The 18860-nt window shown below is 41.0% G+C and overlaps 1 protein-coding gene across 1 annotated transcript in view; it reads right to left on the bottom strand.

Moving 5' to 3' along the window:
• The window catches only part of LOC126273341 (dynein axonemal heavy chain 10), a 1458287-nt gene that overhangs the window by 254908 nt on the left and 1184519 nt on the right, over nt 1–18860 (bottom strand). Inside the window, exons 134-135 of the mRNA XM_049976887.1 lie at nt 11700–11852; nt 4643–4830 (exon numbers count right to left, since the gene is read on the bottom strand). Coding sequence (XP_049832844.1) covers nt 4643–4830; nt 11700–11852 — 341 coding nt within the window. The remainder of the gene's footprint in view (nt 1–4642; nt 4831–11699; nt 11853–18860) is intronic.

Raw genomic sequence — 18860 nt, 5'->3', positions numbered from 1 at the left:
TCTTTATTCCAGCCTTGATTTTCCAATTGTGAAATAGTAGTGCACACACATATGTCAATGTACCTAACTCTGAAGCAGAACGGTAAGTTCAAAAGTTGAACTAAAATATATAGCTTTCTGTTCCTGTGCTGCTCTACATCTCATCTCTGAGATGAACTGCCAGATTAATTTTTATTCATTATACTATTCTGAATTCAGAATAAATTCTCCCCATCATATATTCTGAAACTAAAACAACAAATTTAGGATAGATTCAAGGGAAGAAGAATCATTAGAGCTATGTCCATAGATTTATCAGTGGCTTATAACACAGTCAAGCACTAACTGCTATTACAGAAATCATACGTACTACATAGAGTTATAATAGAGGGAAACATTCCACGTGGGAAAAATATATTAAAAAAAAGTGACTTAGCAAACGAAAGCACTGGCAGGTCAATAGACACACAAACAAACACAAACATACATACACAATTCAAGCTTTCGCAACCAATGGTTGCTTCATCAGGAAAGAGGGAAGGAGACGGAAAGATGAAAGGATCTGGGTTTTAAGGGAGAGGGTAAGGAGTCATTCCAACCCCGGGAGCAGAAAGACTTACCTTAGGGGGAAAAAAGAACAGGTATACACTCGCACACACACCCATATCCATCCGCACATGCACAGACACAAGCAGTCATTTGTAAAGGGAAAGAGTTTGGGCAGAGATTTCAGTTGAGGCGAAAGTACAGAGGCAAAGATGTTGTTGAAAGACAGGTGAGGTAGGAGTGGCGGCAACTTTAAATTAGCGGAGGTTCAGGCCTGGCGGATAACGAGAAGAGAGGGTACAGTGAAGGGCAAGTTCCCATCTCCGGAGTTCTGACAGGTTGCTGTTAGTGGGAAGTATCCAGATAACCCGGATGGTATAACACTGTGGCAAGATGTGCTGACCGTGCACCAAGGCATGTTTAGCCACAGGGTGATCCTCATTACCAACAAACACTGTCTGCCTGTGTCCATTCATGTGAATAGACAGTTTGTTGCTGGTCATTCCCACATAGAAAGCTTCACAGTGTAGGCAGGTCAGTTGGTAAATCATGTGCGTGCTTTCACACGTGGCTCTGCCTTTGATCATGTACACCTTCCGGGTTACAGGACTGGAGAGAGCCACATTCAGAGCCTGGTTCAGTCCCGGAAACTATCCTGTCACAAGAGGGGCACTTTTGTGGTTCTTCTGTGGGAGGTTCTGGGTTTGAGGAAATGGCTCTGGTTATTTGCTTCTGTACCAGGTCGGGAGGGTAGTTGCGAGATGCGCTAGCTGTTTTCAGGTTGTTGGTGTGATGGTTCAAGGATTTTTTACTGTAGCAGATTCATTTGCCACGAAGACCTAGGCTGTAGGGAAGGGATCGTTTGATGTGGAATGGGTGGCAGCTATCATAATGGAGGTACTGTTGCTTGTTGGTGGATTTGATGTGGACGGACATGTGAAGCTGGCCATTGGAGAGATGGAGTTCAACGTCAAGGAAACTGGTATGGGATTTGGAGTAGGACCAGGTGAATCTGATGGAACCAAAGGAGTTGAGGTTGGAGAGGAAATTCTGGAGTTCTTCTTCACTGTGAGTCCAGATCATGAAGATGTCATCAATAAATCTGTACCAAACTTTGGGTTGGCAGGCCTGGCTAACCAAGAAGGCTTCCTCTAAGCGACCCATGAATAGGTTGGTATACGAGGGGGCCATCCTGGTACCCATGGCTGTTCCCTTTAATTGTTGGTATGTCTGGCCTTCAAAAGTGAAGAAGTTATGGGTCACCCACCAACAAGCAACAGTACCTCCATTATGACAGCTGCCACGCATTCTACATCAAACAGTCCCTTCCCTACAGCCTAGGTCTTCATGGCAAATGAATAAACGTATCTGCTCCAGTCTGGAATCCCTGAACCATTACACCAACAACCTGAAAACAGCTTTCGCATCCCACAACTACCCTCCCACCCTGGTACAGAAGCAAATAACTAGAGCCACTTCTCCATCCCCACAAACCCAGAACCTCCCACAGAAGAACCACGAAAGTGCCCCACTTGTGACAGGATACTTCCCAGGAATGGATCAGACTCTGGATGTGGCTCTCCAGCAGGGTTACGACTTCCTCAAATTCTGCCCTGAAATGAGATCCATCCTTCATGAAATCCTCCCCACTCCACCAAGAGTGTCTTTCCGCTGTCCTAGGTGTAAAACCTGTCCCATGCACCCTCCCACCACCACCTACTCCAGTCCTGTAACCCAGAAGGTGTACACGATCAAAGGCAGAGCCACGTGTGAAAGCACCCACATGATTTACCAACTGACCTGCCTACACTGTGGAGCTTTCTATGTGGGAATGACCAGCAACAAACTGTCTATTTGCATGAATGGACACAGGCAGACAGTGTTTGTTGGTAATGAGGATCACCCTGTGGCTAAACATGCCTTGGTGCATGGTCAGCACATCTTGGCACAGTGTTACACCATCCGGGTTATCTGGATACTTCCCACTAACAGCAACCTGTCAGAACTCCGGAGATGGGAACTTGCCCTTCAGTATATCCTCTCTTCTCGTTATCCGCCAGGCCTGAACCTCTGCTAATTTAAAGTTGCCGCCGCTCCTACCTCACCTGTTTTTCAACAACATCTTTGCCTCTGTACTTCCGCCTCGACTGACATTTCTGCCCAAACTCTTTCCCTTTACAAATGTCTGCTTGTGCCTGCATATGTGCGGATGGATATGGGTGTGCGTGCGAGTGTATACTTGTCCTTTTTTCCCCCTACGGTAAGTCATTCCGCTCCCGGGACTGGAATAACTCCTTACTCTCTCCCTTAAAACCCATATCCTTTCGTCTTTCCCTCTCCTTCCCTCTTTCCTGATGAAGCAACCGTTGGTTGCAAAAGCTTGAATTGTGTGTGTATGTTTGTGTTTGTTTGTGTGTCTATCGACCTGCCAGCGCTTTCATTTGGTAAATCACATCATCTTTGTTTTTAGATGTACTACATAGAGAATTTGGCATGTCACAAATGACTGGAAATATCTTCCCAAACAGATGATTCTTTGATGATTTCCTACAGCCAACAAGTTAGTGGATAACACAGAAGAATGGTTAACCACAGGGTAATGTACTGGCTGCATTGCTTTTCAGTATCTATACCAAAGACCAAACCTTGGTGGAGATCAGTTTGGGTTCTGTAGAAATGTTGGAACATGTGGGGAAATACTGACCTACAACTTATCTTAGAAGATAGATTAAGGAAAGGCAAACCTACATTTCTAGCATTTGTGGACTTAGAGAAAGCTTTTGCCAATGTTGACTGGAATACTGTCTTTCAAATTATGGAGATGTCAGGGGTCAAATACAAATAGTGAAAGGCTATTTATAATTTGTATACAAACCAGATGGCAGTTATAAGAGTCAAGGGGCATGAAAGGGAAGCAGTGGTTGGGAAGGGAGTGAGGCAGGGTTGCAGCTTATCCCCAATGTTATTCAATATGTATATTGAACAAGCTGTAAAGGAAACAAAAGAAAAATTCAGAGTAGGAATTAAAACCCATGGAGAAGAAATAAAAACTTTGAGGTGCACCAATGACATTGTAGTTCTGTCAGAGACAGCAAAGGACCTAGAAGAGCAGTTGAATGGAATGGACAGTGTCTTGAAAGGAGGGTATAAGATGAACATCAACAAAAGCAAAACATGGATAATGGAATGTAGTCGAATTAAATGGGTGATGGTGAGGGAATTAGATTAGGAAAAGAGACGCTTAAAGTAGTAAATGAGTTTTGCTATTTGGGGAGCAAAATAACTAATGATGGTCGAAGTAGAGAGGATATAAAATGTAGACTGGCAATGGCAAGGAAAGTGTTTCTGAAGAAGAGAAGTTTGTTAATATCAAGTATAGATTTAAGTGTCAGGAAGTCGTTTCTGAAAGTATTTGTATGGGGTGTAGCCATGTATGGAAGTGAAACATGGATGATAAATAGTTTAGACAAGAAGAGAAAAGAAGCTTTTGAAATGTGGTGCTACAGAAGAATGCTGAAAATTAGATGGGTAGATGACATAACTAATGAGGAGGTATTGAATAGAATTGAGGAGAAGTGAAATTTGTGGCACTACTTGACTAGAACAAGGGACCAATTGGTAGAACACATTCTGAGGCATCAAGGGATCACCAATTTAGAATTGGAGGGCAGCGTGGAGAGTAAAAATCATAGAGAGAGACCAAGAGATGAATACACTAAAGAGATTCAGAAGGCTGTAGGTTGCAGTAGGTACTGGGAGATGAAGAAGCTTGCACAGGATAGAGTAGCATGGCGAGCTGCATCAAATCAGTCTCTGGACTGAAGACCAAAACAATAACAACAGCAACAACCAAAGACCAGGCACTCCCAGATAACTGTGCCATTAAAGCACAAGAAAACAACATTGAGACCTTAAAAAGAAGATATCACAGTCTCTTAAACATTTGACAGTTTACTACTAGGAATACCAGCTCATACATAAGTCAAACCCAATTCTAAAATGAAATGCATGATACATATTACTTGGAAATACAATTCTAACCATATTAAGTATGCAGTGAAGCACATACTGTATGTTTAGAACTATTGGTAATACAACTGAACATTGAAGGTGTCACCTGATGTTCTCAGAGCCGAGACCAGAAATCAGTTTGTCTGCAGCTATTAGTCTTCTCTGCATAATATCTGTTTCCTCTTGTAGGATTTGGCGATCTTGCATTGCATCACTATATTTTTGACCCAGTTTGTTGAGCATTTCTTCAAACTTCTGGATCTCCTTAGTCAGTCTGTCCAGGTCTCGTTTAGCCTTAGAGATAAAGCAGACAATGGAATTGCAGTGGATGGTCAGACCAGTATATTAGAGGAAAAAATCCTAAGTGATAATGTAGATTAAATAATGTACAACCTGCCATGTCATTCAAGAAGTCGATCACATATTATGTTTCATAAATACCCATTATGAAGGGGAGCTCTCAGAGACATTTAACATTTCAAGCTATACTTTAACAGGCAGAAGCAGCCACTGCTCTTGAAAACTGTACTTTATGCGAATTACTTCTAGTCCACTTTATGTTTCTATATTAGGAGAAAAACAGTAACTTTGGAGGAACAAAATCACACTGCTTCTTCTCTTATGTTACTCAGCTGCTGTTCTTACCTAATACTTCAAACACAGTGTCCACTTTACATAGATCACTATAAGCTGGACTATATATTGCCAAGGTCAAGATCTGTTTAATACAAACATTAAAGTTATTCAGAATGTAGATCTCAAAGTCCAAATATTCTGAAAAAATTGTAGGAAGAATGTACAACTTCATCAGGGGTATTGGTCCTTCAAGTACCGAGGGAAAAGGGATCTGCCTGCTCTGCATTCTCACATATTGTTTCATTATATCTATGTATTCAACAATGTAATACTGTAAAAAAGACACGTCAGGTCACAGACAGGCATGAATAAAAGTAGTAAAATCCCATGTGTGTCTGTGTGTGTGTGTGTGTGTGTGTGTGTGTGTGTGTGTGTGTGTGTAAGGGGGGGGGGGGGGGGGGGGAGTGATTTAAAATCTTCAATGGGGACCCCCATTTTTTATTGCAAATTATTATTCTAAGGAAAAATCTACATACATCTTGTCTGATTATGTATTCAGTAATTTCCTCACTGATGTATTCATTTATAATGGGTACTGTTTTTGTTAAATCTCTTCTTGTGTAGTTTTTCACTCACCTCAAGAATCTCTCATCCATTGATTTATTTTGTTGTCATCTTTCCATTTATGTACCCAACTCCTTCCACAGTTCTTGCAAAATCATGAGAGTGAAAATTGATGATTTATTTTTCATTAATAAACTTTCTGGATCATACCACTGAAGTATGGGTTAAAAATGAAGCTCCAAAATATATTTATTCAGGGGGATACTAACTGAAGACCTTCCGCACTCGATCCCCTCCATGCAGGGCGATGGGGGGCATCTTCGAATAGTTTATGACATGCTATTCAATGGCCCTTGACTATCTAGTGGCATGTGGGACCCCAACTCCATGCTGCGAGGGTAGAACAGGCAAGTATTCCATAACATCTAAATGGAAATCCATTCGTGACATTGCTATTCCTCCGAAGTATCGAACAGGGTACTACTTAATGAGCCAACATGGCCATTTAGGCAACTATGACATATCATAAGAGGCAGTACACTGCAACCAAAACTCATGTATCATGCTGACACAGAATAGACAGCATTCCTAAACATTACAGTAGTTGTGCAGCATTTATTACCTGCACATCTACCAATCATTTGGAGAACAGGTGTGCAAGTGGATGATGAATGTTGCAACCACAGAATAAAACAACCAAAATTATTCTGATATATGGGGAATGGAGGAGAAATGTTGAGGCTGCTGTTGCCTTGTATGCTGAGCATTTGCCCAAAAAAGCTTTCTCTCCTTGTTCTTTTACAAGGTTGTGAATGCCTTTATGTCTGATGGCAATGTGCAGGCAAGCAAAAGGAAAAGGAGAAATGCATTACAAGAGAAACTAATGAAACAGCTGCACTAGCAGCAATGCATCATGACTCACGGATAAGCACCTGGCAATTGCACTGCAATTCTAGTATATTTATAGATAGCATTGTCAAAATACTGTATCACCATAAGTATCATCCATACTACGAGTCACTGCATCAAGAACTTTATGGTGCTGATTTACATAACTGAATAGTGTTTTGTGAATTCGCACATCAACAAACACAAATTAACCCCACATCCTTTGCCAAGGTGCTGTTTTCCAATGAGTGTACATTCACAAATCATGGTAGTGTTAACTGGCATACCACACATTACTGGAGTGTAGACAAAGCCTACAGGTTACAGCAAGCTGACCACCAATTTCCTTTGTCAGTTAATGAATGGTGTGGCATAATGGGGAACAAACTCATTGAGCTGTATTTTATCAGTGGTAAACTGAATGGATGCAAATATCAAACATTTTTGGAACAAGGACTGCTGGTACTACAGCAGGATGTTGCCCTGCATGTTCAACAGTGTATGTGATTTCTGTATGTAGTTGCCTAGTGCATTGTGCAATTGAAGCATGTTAGATATTAAACAATGTTTACACTGGTCAGAGGACCAGCAGAGGTGGCCCTTTTAATTGTACCACTAGATCACCAGTTTTGATGGCACCAGATTTATTTATGTGAATATGGTTAAAAGATAAGGTGTATCAACATGTGCCAACAGGCCATGAGGACATGGTCGACTGCATCATAAATGTCTGTGCTGTCATTCCCACAAATATGCTTCCGTCCTGTGAACAGTCATCTGAAAATTGGATTGCTAAGTGTATTGAAGTTGGTGGTACTACATTTGAACACTTACTCTAGTTGGAAAAGTACTGTTTGCCTCAAGACATGGCCACAGTGGTGTGTCAAGTAGTCCCCTGTTTGATATGTCAGAGCAATAGCACATTGTTGATGGGATTTCCAATTAGAAGTTATAAAACAGTGGTCTGTTCTATGTTCACAGCATGGCAGTGGGATCCCACCTGCCACTGGATGTTCAAGGGCCATTGAAAGCATGTTGTAAATTGCGAATATGTACACATTTCTATTCCTCCGATTACAGTGCCATCTGTGGTTAAATGAAGAAAATGCTTCAGACAAAATGTATATAGATTTAGCTGCAGAATCATAATCTGCAATAAAAAATGAGGGTTCCCATTGAAGATTTCAAAGTTTTCCCTGCCACCCACAAATGAGGAGACGCAGGGCATCAAGTGTGGTATCACTGAATGTCCCCTATGAGGCAAAATAATTGGAATTATAACTTTTCTTGATCTGATGTGTAGTTTTGAGGTATTTCAATCTCTTCAGTTAAAACAAACACCTTGTGTAGTTAAGAAGATTTCTTGGTATATTTTGGTTCCATTGGAGATTTGTAAAATGAGGAAAGGCTCTTTACACTATTAAGATGACAAACAGTTGACAATAGGTGTGAATTGTGTAGTGTAGGTTTCAGGAAAATTAATCAAGATACAACTCATGCCAACTTGTTGTACTGCCAGTAGTTTGCTCAGGAGTTCTCTAATTCTGCCTAACACTTGCAAGCGGCTACTTGTGGCTTAGATGTGAACTTTTTCAATGGTATCTCAATAATAATAATTCCAGGCATTGTACTAGTGAATTCAGTAGAGCAGTAAAAAATTTTAAAAACAGTCTTGTGAAAACATGAAGTACATGTAGTGATGTGTGCAAAAAAAAATCAAGAATATGACACTAAAGACTGTAAAGGACAACCAAAAACGCAGTTCCACTGTAGCTCGTATTAGATGAAAGGACCAGATAAAATCATCACGGAGTATGCTTTGAAAGTGAATGGCACAAAATAGGCCAGACTACCAGCAAAAAGCCTTTACTTTAGTCCCACTACTGAAACCCATAGTACTAACACTCCATAATTACAGTGTCAGAAGAAGAATTACCTTTATCAGTCTTTATGAAAATTAACTTGAACTCAAAAGGGGTGTTTGATCGTGCTATTGATCTTATGATATAAAATACACTACTATTTGGAAATAGTGAAACATCAAGACTGAAAGATACGATCACAATGAAATTTATTCCACTGAGGGACATAACACTACACAAATGATTAGCATTACAAACCGATACATGCACTGTGACTGTGAAAATTCAGTATTGAGCAGTATCACCATGTGCTGCAATCAGAACTGCTATATGTTGTGGCAAGGACTGTTGATATTTTTAAAAATATCAGGAATCCAATTTATCAATATTTAAAAAAAAAATTATTGGTCCTCGATATATTGATAAATACTATCAATATATCGACAAATTCTATTGATACATCAGCATAAAAAATAAAAATGTACCAACTACAAAATTATTGGCTGCACATTGTAAATATACTGCCGGTTTTAGAGCTGTATATTTAAGTACTGATTTTCTTTTGGTTTTGTCACGTATCAGATTTCTCCAGAGCATTCCAGCATTCCATGTTGACATCCCTGCCTCTTTTTTTTTTTTTTTTTTTTTTTTCCCCCCCCAACACCAGCGACATAGCAGTTGTAGCATCAAAATTGTGTGGTGAAGCTAAATGTTGTAGTTTCTGTTGATAGGGCTGAGTGCTGATTACATCAGTATTTCCCCTTATACATCTCCACCCATTGTAAAGACCAATCTTGTCATTTCGATTTTTGTTCAAAATTTTTAGCAGCTTTTTGTGAAGAATGCAGATGTGAAGAAATAGTTTGTTTAGCATGATTGGTGTGCTATTTCTTCGCACCGGAAATCTTGCTATTCCATTCACACCACCATCACTAGTGCAATTGGACTTCATCTTTGTGCCACCTATATACTTGCTTCACACAATCAAAGAGCAAGACTGGACTTGACAAGGGAGGGGAAGCAGTGGTATCCATTGTTCTTCAAAGAAAACTTCCAGCTGGGCACTGTCCTGAAATAAGGCACAGGGAAAGGCCTGCGGGAGGCCCTCCCCGCTCCAGCCTCCTCCTTACCCCCACCCTGTCACCACTCCCATCACGCACTGGTGCTGCTGATCGCATAGTAGTTTCAGGTCTCTGAGACTGCAGATGTGTGTGCAAGTTGTGCTTGGGTGAGTGTGTGTGTGCGTGAGTGTACGTGTGTCTACTGCTGACAAAGGCCTTAATGGCTGAAAGCTATGATTGTGTGAATCGTTTTACTGTGCCAATCGTGGCTCAGTATCTCCACTATATGGTGAGTGGTAGCTTTCCTTCTCTCATAACATTGCCACTCAGCATGACAGCATCGATGTTCACTTGCCAAATGCAGTCTGTGCTGTTTGTGGGGTCTGGTCAATGGAAGCCAATGCAATGACATGCACGTCACCAGTCCAGCTCGCAGAAGATGGCATCGAACCATTGCTAAACACATGTGCACACTTGTTATGGTGCTCCAATGTCACACCAACACTGTGGACAAAGCTGTTCTGTCCATTATGGCCGAGCATACAAGATGGTTGTCATCTTGCACTGTGGTCAAATTATGTTGCCCAGTACCCTGTCAGAGCTGTGTATGGCCCTCTTCTCTCCACTGACTCCACATATGCCACACTGTTGAAGCAGCACGCCGTGCTCAAACCTTAATGTCACAGAATGATAGAGCCATTTCTTGGAGACAAATCATTTTGCCCCATTTGAAAGTACTCATATGCCAATATTCCACCCAGTGATGTTGACAAGGCATAATGGCAATTGACTACAAATTTCCAGTTTGTATGACAGCTCACCAGTGAGTGTTGCATAACACTGATCTGTCTGGTCACACAAAAGAGGGTTTTGTTGTATCCATGTGCATGTCACCTCCCTACCATCCAACTCACTTATTATAGTTTCGTTGTTCTACATGTCCTCTTATCATGGTGTGTTGCAAACCATTGTGCTTGTCAGTGTTTCGCTTTTTACAGATAGCAGTGTATTCAACATTTAGCATAGAGAAATTTGAAAGCAAACTTAATTACTTTCTTAGACTTTCTTTATCTGACAGAAGAATTTTTATAGAAGAACTTGTAGCTTATATAGTACAAATGAGCTGTATACACACTTCTATTATTAATATAAATTTATTTAAATGTACACAGCTCAGCTGCAAATGTTCAGAATTCAATCATAATTAAATATAAACTAATTAAACACCACATCAACTAACTTACTCTTTGATATTATGACATATGCTGCAAATGATGAATTGGACACATAATTAACTTACATGATCTATGTTATTAAAACTGTTATAAGTTTGGTGTATTCAATGAATAGTGAAATGTATATGTTAATATAAGCTACTGATAGTTTGATCTGTGTGCTAGCCAGATGTATTGGCATCTGCACAGACAGTAGATTTTAAAACATTTTTTATGTATTTCCTATGAACAAAAAGGTGAATCAGTTTTCCATATGGGTTAATCCAGAGTATCCTCTCTTGTTAACAAATCTATTGCATCACCGATCTTTTCTTTTGTCATCAGTGCTAGATTGTTTTTAACTCCAAGGGGGGGGGGGGGGGGGGGAGAGAGAGAGAGAGAGAGAGAGAGAGAGAGAGAAAGGGAATGTTACTATCTTTTTCTGGTTAGCATTGCTGGAAGTTAGACATAACACAAAGCTGATCAGCTCCCATGATTGTGATACTAAATGTAACACAGTAAAGCAGCATTATTATCCACTGACTTGCAGAACTGATATGATGTGACTATATTAAGGCACTCAAATCAGTTCACATCATGAATAAAAAATGAAGGTAAATTACTGATTTTATGTTCTCATTGCAGTCACAGAGTGACCTACTGATGAAGTTACTAATGCGTCATTAAAAATAAATCATAGTATCCCCTGAAAAAGAGAGAGCTCACATGGAGTAAAAAGTTCCATACATACCATCTAAAATAAGCAAAATGCAGAAAAATCATACAATCACATTATCTAAATGAAATATTTAAAAATAAATATCTTGCTTATCTTATTTTGATTATTTGTAGGATACCGGACAGAACTCAAACTGGATGCCAGATTTGTTATGAGTTTTCTCACAATCACAATCAAACTGAAAGCACATTATTTGAAAAACTTGTCATTGTATGAATGAGGTGTTTTTATACAATCAGTAATTTCTACGTATGTTTACCTTGTCAAACTCTTGCTCTAGCTGTGCCACTCTCTCCTTCTTTGGCTTTACTTCTCGGTACACAGCACAGTAACCAAGAACTGCCTGCACAAACTTCAACAAGCCATATCCAGCCTTACTGATAGATGCCATTTCACCCAATTTGGTAGATTTCTAGGGGGGAAATCAGTTAACTTCTTAATTGTACTAATAACCTGAAGAAGCATATTTAAGAACTAAATAAATATTATGTTTGTTCACACTCACAATATGATTTACACAACACATTATAAAGGCAGAATAATGTATAGAAACACAAAATTATATTATACAAGCAAATTTATGACAGTTCAGATTTATGAAAAGGCATATACAAAATGTCTAGTAACATAATTATAAACATTCCTCCACCTTCTCTCCTGTTAACTCTGTCATTAATACTTCCTCTCCTACCTTCATGAATGCATATCCTTACTATATTCGTTCCTTTTGAAAACTTGCTTTTGCCCTTTCAAAATTGAAGTCCCACAGCATGTGTCTTGGATCCTGCTTGTCCCTTGAAATTACCTGCAAGAGGCCTAACTGAAAATATCTCTTTATCTATGGATTTATCCTCCTCCAGCTTTTCCACAATCCTAAGAATAGCAACATGTTGCCTTTACATCTGACTTATATTACATGTGTCCCACTTTCACTTCAGTATATTTATTTTCTCAAAAAATATTTGCAGCTTTTTGACCCCGACACTCCCTTGTATGAAGTTATCTACCAGGCCTACTAAAAATTGCAGAAAAAACCAAAACGTCACCTCACTATCACACATAATTCCAAGTTTACCCAACACCAGTATTTCTACCCTGTTTCAATCTATTGCAACACAGATACACACCTGTAACCACCACATTTTATAATTAGTTCAAGCTGGCCAGGCTCTGCAACCTCCTTCAATCTTAAGTACTGAGTTCCAAACCAATGGCTACCCATTTTTACACAAACAAGTCACAATGCACTCCTCTAAGTTTCTCCTTTTATGAATATATTAATGTGTATGTATTGTCAGAGAGACCCACTTTCATCTGGATGTCTAATTTCATCTGTATGGCTAGATTTAATTGTGTGGTTCACACAATATCAGCTATGTGTTTCAATTTTACTTCCACACCTCAAAATGTTTAGGCAATAAATCGAACTTCAAAACATGACTTCAACAAAACCATTAGAAGAAACAGAGTTTCTGCAGATGCACACACAATATACAATGGATTGGTCAATATACCATAAAAACATGAAGTTCCACTTATCTTGAACAATTCTGACTGCAGTCCCAATTCCGTCCACATACCTCACACCACTGTTACAATCTTTCCACAAGTTCATGACCTCCAACATCAGTTTATAATTGTTTCTCACATCCCTAAGCACGATGTGAGCATATGAACTGGCAAATCCTTTATTCCATTCAGGGAAATAACTCTGTATCATCATTTGAGCAAACAAGGTGTTATAGCTTCAAGTTGAACAAATATATTTCAAGGACGATGCAATACATGATAGTCACAGATCAAGTAAACAAAGTAAGACGTGTGTACACCTTAACAGTCAAATCATAACTGAATCTGAGTCCAGCGGCCTCTGGCTGGCTGGCTGCTTACGTGGCACTACTGCTGCATGGCTGGCAGACAGCGCCGCATGTAGAGGATGCGCATAACTGTGCGGAGGCACTTTGAAAGATCGGCGATTCACAACAATTTTCCCCCCTTTGAAGCTTTTGCACAGGTCTTGATGGAGGTGGCCTGTATAATGCTAACATGCATAGGTGTTGTTTGACTGGCCGTAAAGTCTCAAGGCTTCCCGTATGGACGGAAGTGACCCCGATGATAACAGGTCGAGATGACAGGAGATGTCGGGTCGAATCTGCTGGGGCCCTGGTCACCAATCTGCCCGTTGCGGCAAGTCCGGTTGTTATAACAGGAGACATGGGCAACGTGTCCACATCCGTAGGAGAAGAGGTGAGTAGAGTTGCTCCGGCAGATGATGGTCATCTGGTTCCTGCGTGGGCACATTGCCTGGTAGCATCAGTTCTTGTGGTGGCATTGAAATGATGGTGAGATGACTGTGTGGTGAGTAATGATAGATTCCAGGATCCCAAGCATCAGGTAGAGCCAAAGGTAGTGTAGTGGCATCCGAAACAGGCGTTGCTGGCACACGAGGCCAAAGCTGGTCCGAATGATGCACTGCAACACCAATGTCCATCTAGATTTCATTAGGCGTTGGCCACGGTGTCGTAAGATGTGGCCAGGACTCCATTTTGGCTGCCTGCCATATCCCCGTACCCATACAAGGTCACCAGCAGTGAAGCGGCCAAGTGAAGGCAGTGGCGGCCGTGAGGTGGAAGGCCGCAGAAGATGAAGTAGCGTGTGGGGCTGTCGGCCATGTAAGATCTCAGTCGGGCTATGGTCGCCCACGAGGATGAAACGGTAAGAAGCCAGAAGCCTCATCAGCAGCAGACGAAGTCAGGAGTTTCCTCATCTGAGCCTTAAATGTGCGGACCATTCGTTCAGCCTCACCATTTGACTGTGGATGGAACGGAGGGGCTGTGACATGCATGACGTCATGATGGGCGCAAAAATCCGCAAAATTGGAAGAGGCAAATTGCAAACCATTATCAGTAACAAGAGTAGAAGGTAGGCCTTCCAAAGAGAAAATGCGAGCTAGAGCATTGGTTGTTGCCTTGGTGGTAGGCAACTTGCAACGGACAATGAAAGGAAAGTTAGAGTAGGTGTCAATAACAAGAAGCCAAGTTTGTCCCTATCGAATGCCAGATCAGGATCCATGGGATAGTGAGACAGTGCATCAGCATTCGCATGTTGAGCCGTTGGCTGGAAATGAATCTCATAACTGAAACGAGACAAGTAAAGAGCCCAACGCTGGAGGCAGTGTGCAGCCTTGTCGGGAAGTGACGTTGATGGATGAAACAAGGAAATAAGTGGTGTGCGATCCGTAACAAGATGAAATTTGGATCCACAGAGAAAAACACCAGACTTATGAAGAGAATAAATAATGGCCGAAGCTTCTTTTTCAATTTGTGAATACTTTTGTTGGGCATCCGTGAGCATTTTGGAGGCATAAGCAATGGGTTGTTCAGAACCGTCAGAAAAACAGTGCGCAAGGACTGGACTGACCCCATATTGAGAGGTGCCCGTGGCAAGAACAAGATGTTGGCCAGGTCGATAAGTAGCCAGGCACGGGGCCTGTTTCAGCATAGTCTTCAATTTCTGGAAAGCCGCATTGCATGACGCGGACCAGTGAAAAGGCACATTTTTATGCAACAGGCGATGCAACGGCTGAGCCACCGAAGCAGCAGACAGTAAAAACCTGTGATAGTATGCTATTTTCCCCAAGGAGGCCTGCAGTTCCTTAACAGATGTTGGGCGAGGAAGGGCACTGATTGCAGCGACAGTTTGCTGAAGCAGACGAATACCATCCCGAGAGAGTTGAAATCACAAATACGAGATAGATGCCTGAAAAAATTTTGATTTCTGAAGATTACACTTAAGACCAGCAGTCTGTAAAACATGAAAAAGTGTACAGAGATTTTGAAGATGTTCGTCAGTGGTGGAGCCAGTGACAACAATGTCATCCATGTAATTTATACACCCAGGGACAATGAGCAATAATTGTTCCAAGAATCGCTGAAAGAGAGCAGGGGTGCTGGCAACCCAGAATGCCAATCATTGGTATTGATAGAGGTCGAAAGGGGTGTTAAGGACCAGGAACTGCCAGGAAGCAGCGTCGAGAGGAAGTTGATGATAAGCTTCTGACAGATCAAGTTTAGAAAAATACTGTCCTCCAGCAAGTTTAGTGAACAATTCTTCAGGTCGAGGCATAGGGTAAGTGTTGATGAGGCATTGAGCATTTACAGTGGATTTGAAATGGCCACAGAGTCGAATATCACCATTTGGCTTAGCAATGACAACGACAACGACAGGAGAAGACCACTCACTGGAAGTGACAGGAAGCAAGACCCCTGAAGCACTGAGACGATCCAGCTCCCGTTTGACCCAATCGTGAAGGGCCACAGGAATGGGCTGAGCCCGAGCAGTGGGTTTGAGTGTGATATGAGCTTCAATGTCGTTTGCACGGCCTAACCCAGGAGAAAAAAGGGACGAAAATGTCATCGAGAAGGAATCCAATTGAGCATAAGGAATAGCATCAGAGACAATATTGACAGAGTCATCTATGGAGAACCCAAAAACACGAAAGGCACTGAAACCAAAAAAATTCTCTGCGTTACTGTGGTCGACCATAAATATGGGAACAGTGCGAACGACAGATTTGTAAGATACCTCAGCATCAAATTGTCCCAAGAGAAAAATCTTCTGTTTATTTTCAGTCCGTAATTGCCTAGTGACATGTGACAGAATTGGAGAACCCAAATGAAGATACGTCTGAGAACTGATGATTGTGGCAGCACAACCAGTATCCACCTGCATGCAAACATCCCGACCAAGTATTTGGACAGTGAGGAATAACTTCCTTGAAAGGGAAGAAGTACAATTGACAGACAGCACAGAAGGAGAATCAGTGTCATGTACATGAACATCAGGTATGCGGTCGGATTTGCAAACGGATGACACATACGGTCCAACGTAGTGGTCAGTCCCCTCGTGAATGTTTCAAAAAACACCGCGGACATGAAGGAAGTTGCCGTGGGGTTTGCTGCAGTTTCTTAGAGGTTTGTTTATGGTTAGGACGAGGCTGGGCTTGGGAGCCAACTGCAGCCACGTCAGCCGGTGGGGACATGCCGCACACTTCGTAAACAGCGCACAGAGGTTGTACTTCCCCAACGTCACCCCATGCCTCTATTTGTGCTCCAGCAGCATGAGAATTTCAAAACACTGAGCGATGGATAGGACTTTATCTAGAGTCAGATTTGCCAACTGAAGAGTATGTTGCCTAACTTCTTTGTCGGGTGCCAACCGAAGAATAGCATCCCGTACCATGGAATCGGCGTAGGATTCTTTGTGAACTTCAGTAACAAATTGACACTTTCGACTGAGGCCGTGAAGTTCAGCAACCCAAGCACAATAGGATTGATTTGGTTGTTTTTGTAAACGATAAAAGGCAACACGAGAGGCTACCACATGTGTATGCTTTTGAAAATAGACGGACAGAAGTGAGCACATTTCAGCAAAGGACAAAGACGCAGGATCTTTCAAAGGAGCCAATTGCGACAACAACTGATACATACAAGGTGAAATCCATGAAAGGAACAGAGACTTACATGTTTGGTCATCCATGACATGCAATGCCAAGAAGTTCTGTCGAAGATGTTTTTCGTAATCAGACCAGTCTTCCGCCATCTCGTCGTAAGGAGGAAAAGGAGGTAGAGACAACGACGAGAGATGCCCTGCATTGGATGCCGTGATGAAATCACGAATCACATTTGTGAGAAGCGTTTGCTGTTCTATGAGACCTTGCAAGAGTTGCTCTAAAGTAGCCATGGAAACCTGTGGGTCAATGATGAAAAAGAAAAATTCACTACCTTGTCATCAATTATTATAACTTCAAGTTGAACAAATATATTTCAAGGATGACGCAATACATGAAAGTCACAGATCAAGTAAAAAAAGTAAGATGTGTGTACACCTTAACAGTCAAATCATAACTGAGTCCAAGTCTAGCAGCCGCTGGCTGGCTGGCCACTTAAGTGGCACTGCTGCTGCATGGCTGGAAGACAGCGACGCATGTAGGGGATGCGCATAACTGCGCGGTGGCACTTTGAAAGATCAACAAGTCACAACACAAGGTATCCATCAATGTGGAACTTCAGTAATGAGATTATGTGAGGGAGAGCCTGTAGCAACTCTCTGCCACCTCTACTTCTTGTATCTGCCAAAAAATTGCATTCCCCTTGTTCAAACAGACTTCCACTTTCTGTCATCTTACAACGATACACACATCCAAACCCTCTGGCTGACTTCACATCACTCACTGACCTTTTCTCTCTTTTGGTTAGAATGTTTAAAACATCACAATATGTTATAAGACATGGCCGTATTGGAAATGGTATGCATTTACCATCCTCTGACATTTGAACTATATGCACAACTTGTCACAGAGAGACCTAGAGTTTGATACAGACTTCAGATCATGGTTCTACTTGGTCATTTTTCATGTTAACAAATCACTACCAGTAGTGAAGAAAAGGATAAGATTAGAGAAAATCCTAGAACTGATTGACAATTCAATCCCAAACTTTGGACTTGTATTTTGACACATACAAATTTATGCACTAAGCTACACTCCCTGGTTTGGTAGATCAACATTTTCAACCTGCACAAAATCCTCTTAATTGAAGAGAACAGTCATTTACATAAGCCAGTAATCTCTTCCTTAGTTTGCACATTTGTGAGAAGAAGAATTGTTACCTCTGTGGAAAGCTGAGGGAAGAGTGTTAATAATATTTTGTTATACTGACATAGAAAAAAGTTAACAATATATGATAAATTGGAAGAAAATGGACTAACCATATTATCATTCTCTCTTAAAAATAACAAAAAGACTGTACATTATGAGAATTGGCAAACATGAAGGATTTGGGCAAGGTCAGTTCAGGTGGAGAAGAATGCTTATAATACTGAAACAAGAAGGACTGGATATTATGAGTAGTAGAATATATATCAAGGATTTCAGCAAAGTCTTTCCAGATGAATAAGAATGCTGACAATATTGAATTTTTAAACTGAAAGAGATTCAAGCTGAATTCATATTTGTCACTTTAAAGCCATCATTTAGAAAAGATGAGTTAAAATATATGGTAATAGTTAGTACCTTTCAGTGTGCCAACAATGAGAGGGACAGATGACTGACTGACTAAGAAATTTTGTTTAGAATAACTTTTTAGTCTTAGAGTACTTCTATCAGCACTGTCACATGCAGTTAGGAAGCATTGCCACAATTATTGGAAAACTCACTACTAGCCACCCGGATAATATTTCTTAATCAACAATTTGTGTGAATCATGACTGATATTGTAACAACAAATTAATTTTATGTCTGTTCCAGTAAATAAGCCATCAGGCAAGGATGTATTTTTGAGCACTGATATTGGTGTACATATAATAATTACTGGGTAGATAAACACTTAGCAGAACAGGTCATGATGGGAGGGAGCCCCAT

This window comes from Schistocerca gregaria, chromosome 5 (assembly GCF_023897955.1).
Source record: "Schistocerca gregaria isolate iqSchGreg1 chromosome 5, iqSchGreg1.2, whole genome shotgun sequence".
Lineage (NCBI taxonomy): Eukaryota > Metazoa > Arthropoda > Insecta > Orthoptera > Acrididae > Schistocerca > Schistocerca gregaria.
The sequence above is the reverse complement of the archived record's forward strand: the minus strand, read 5'-3'. Positions and strand labels throughout refer to the sequence as shown.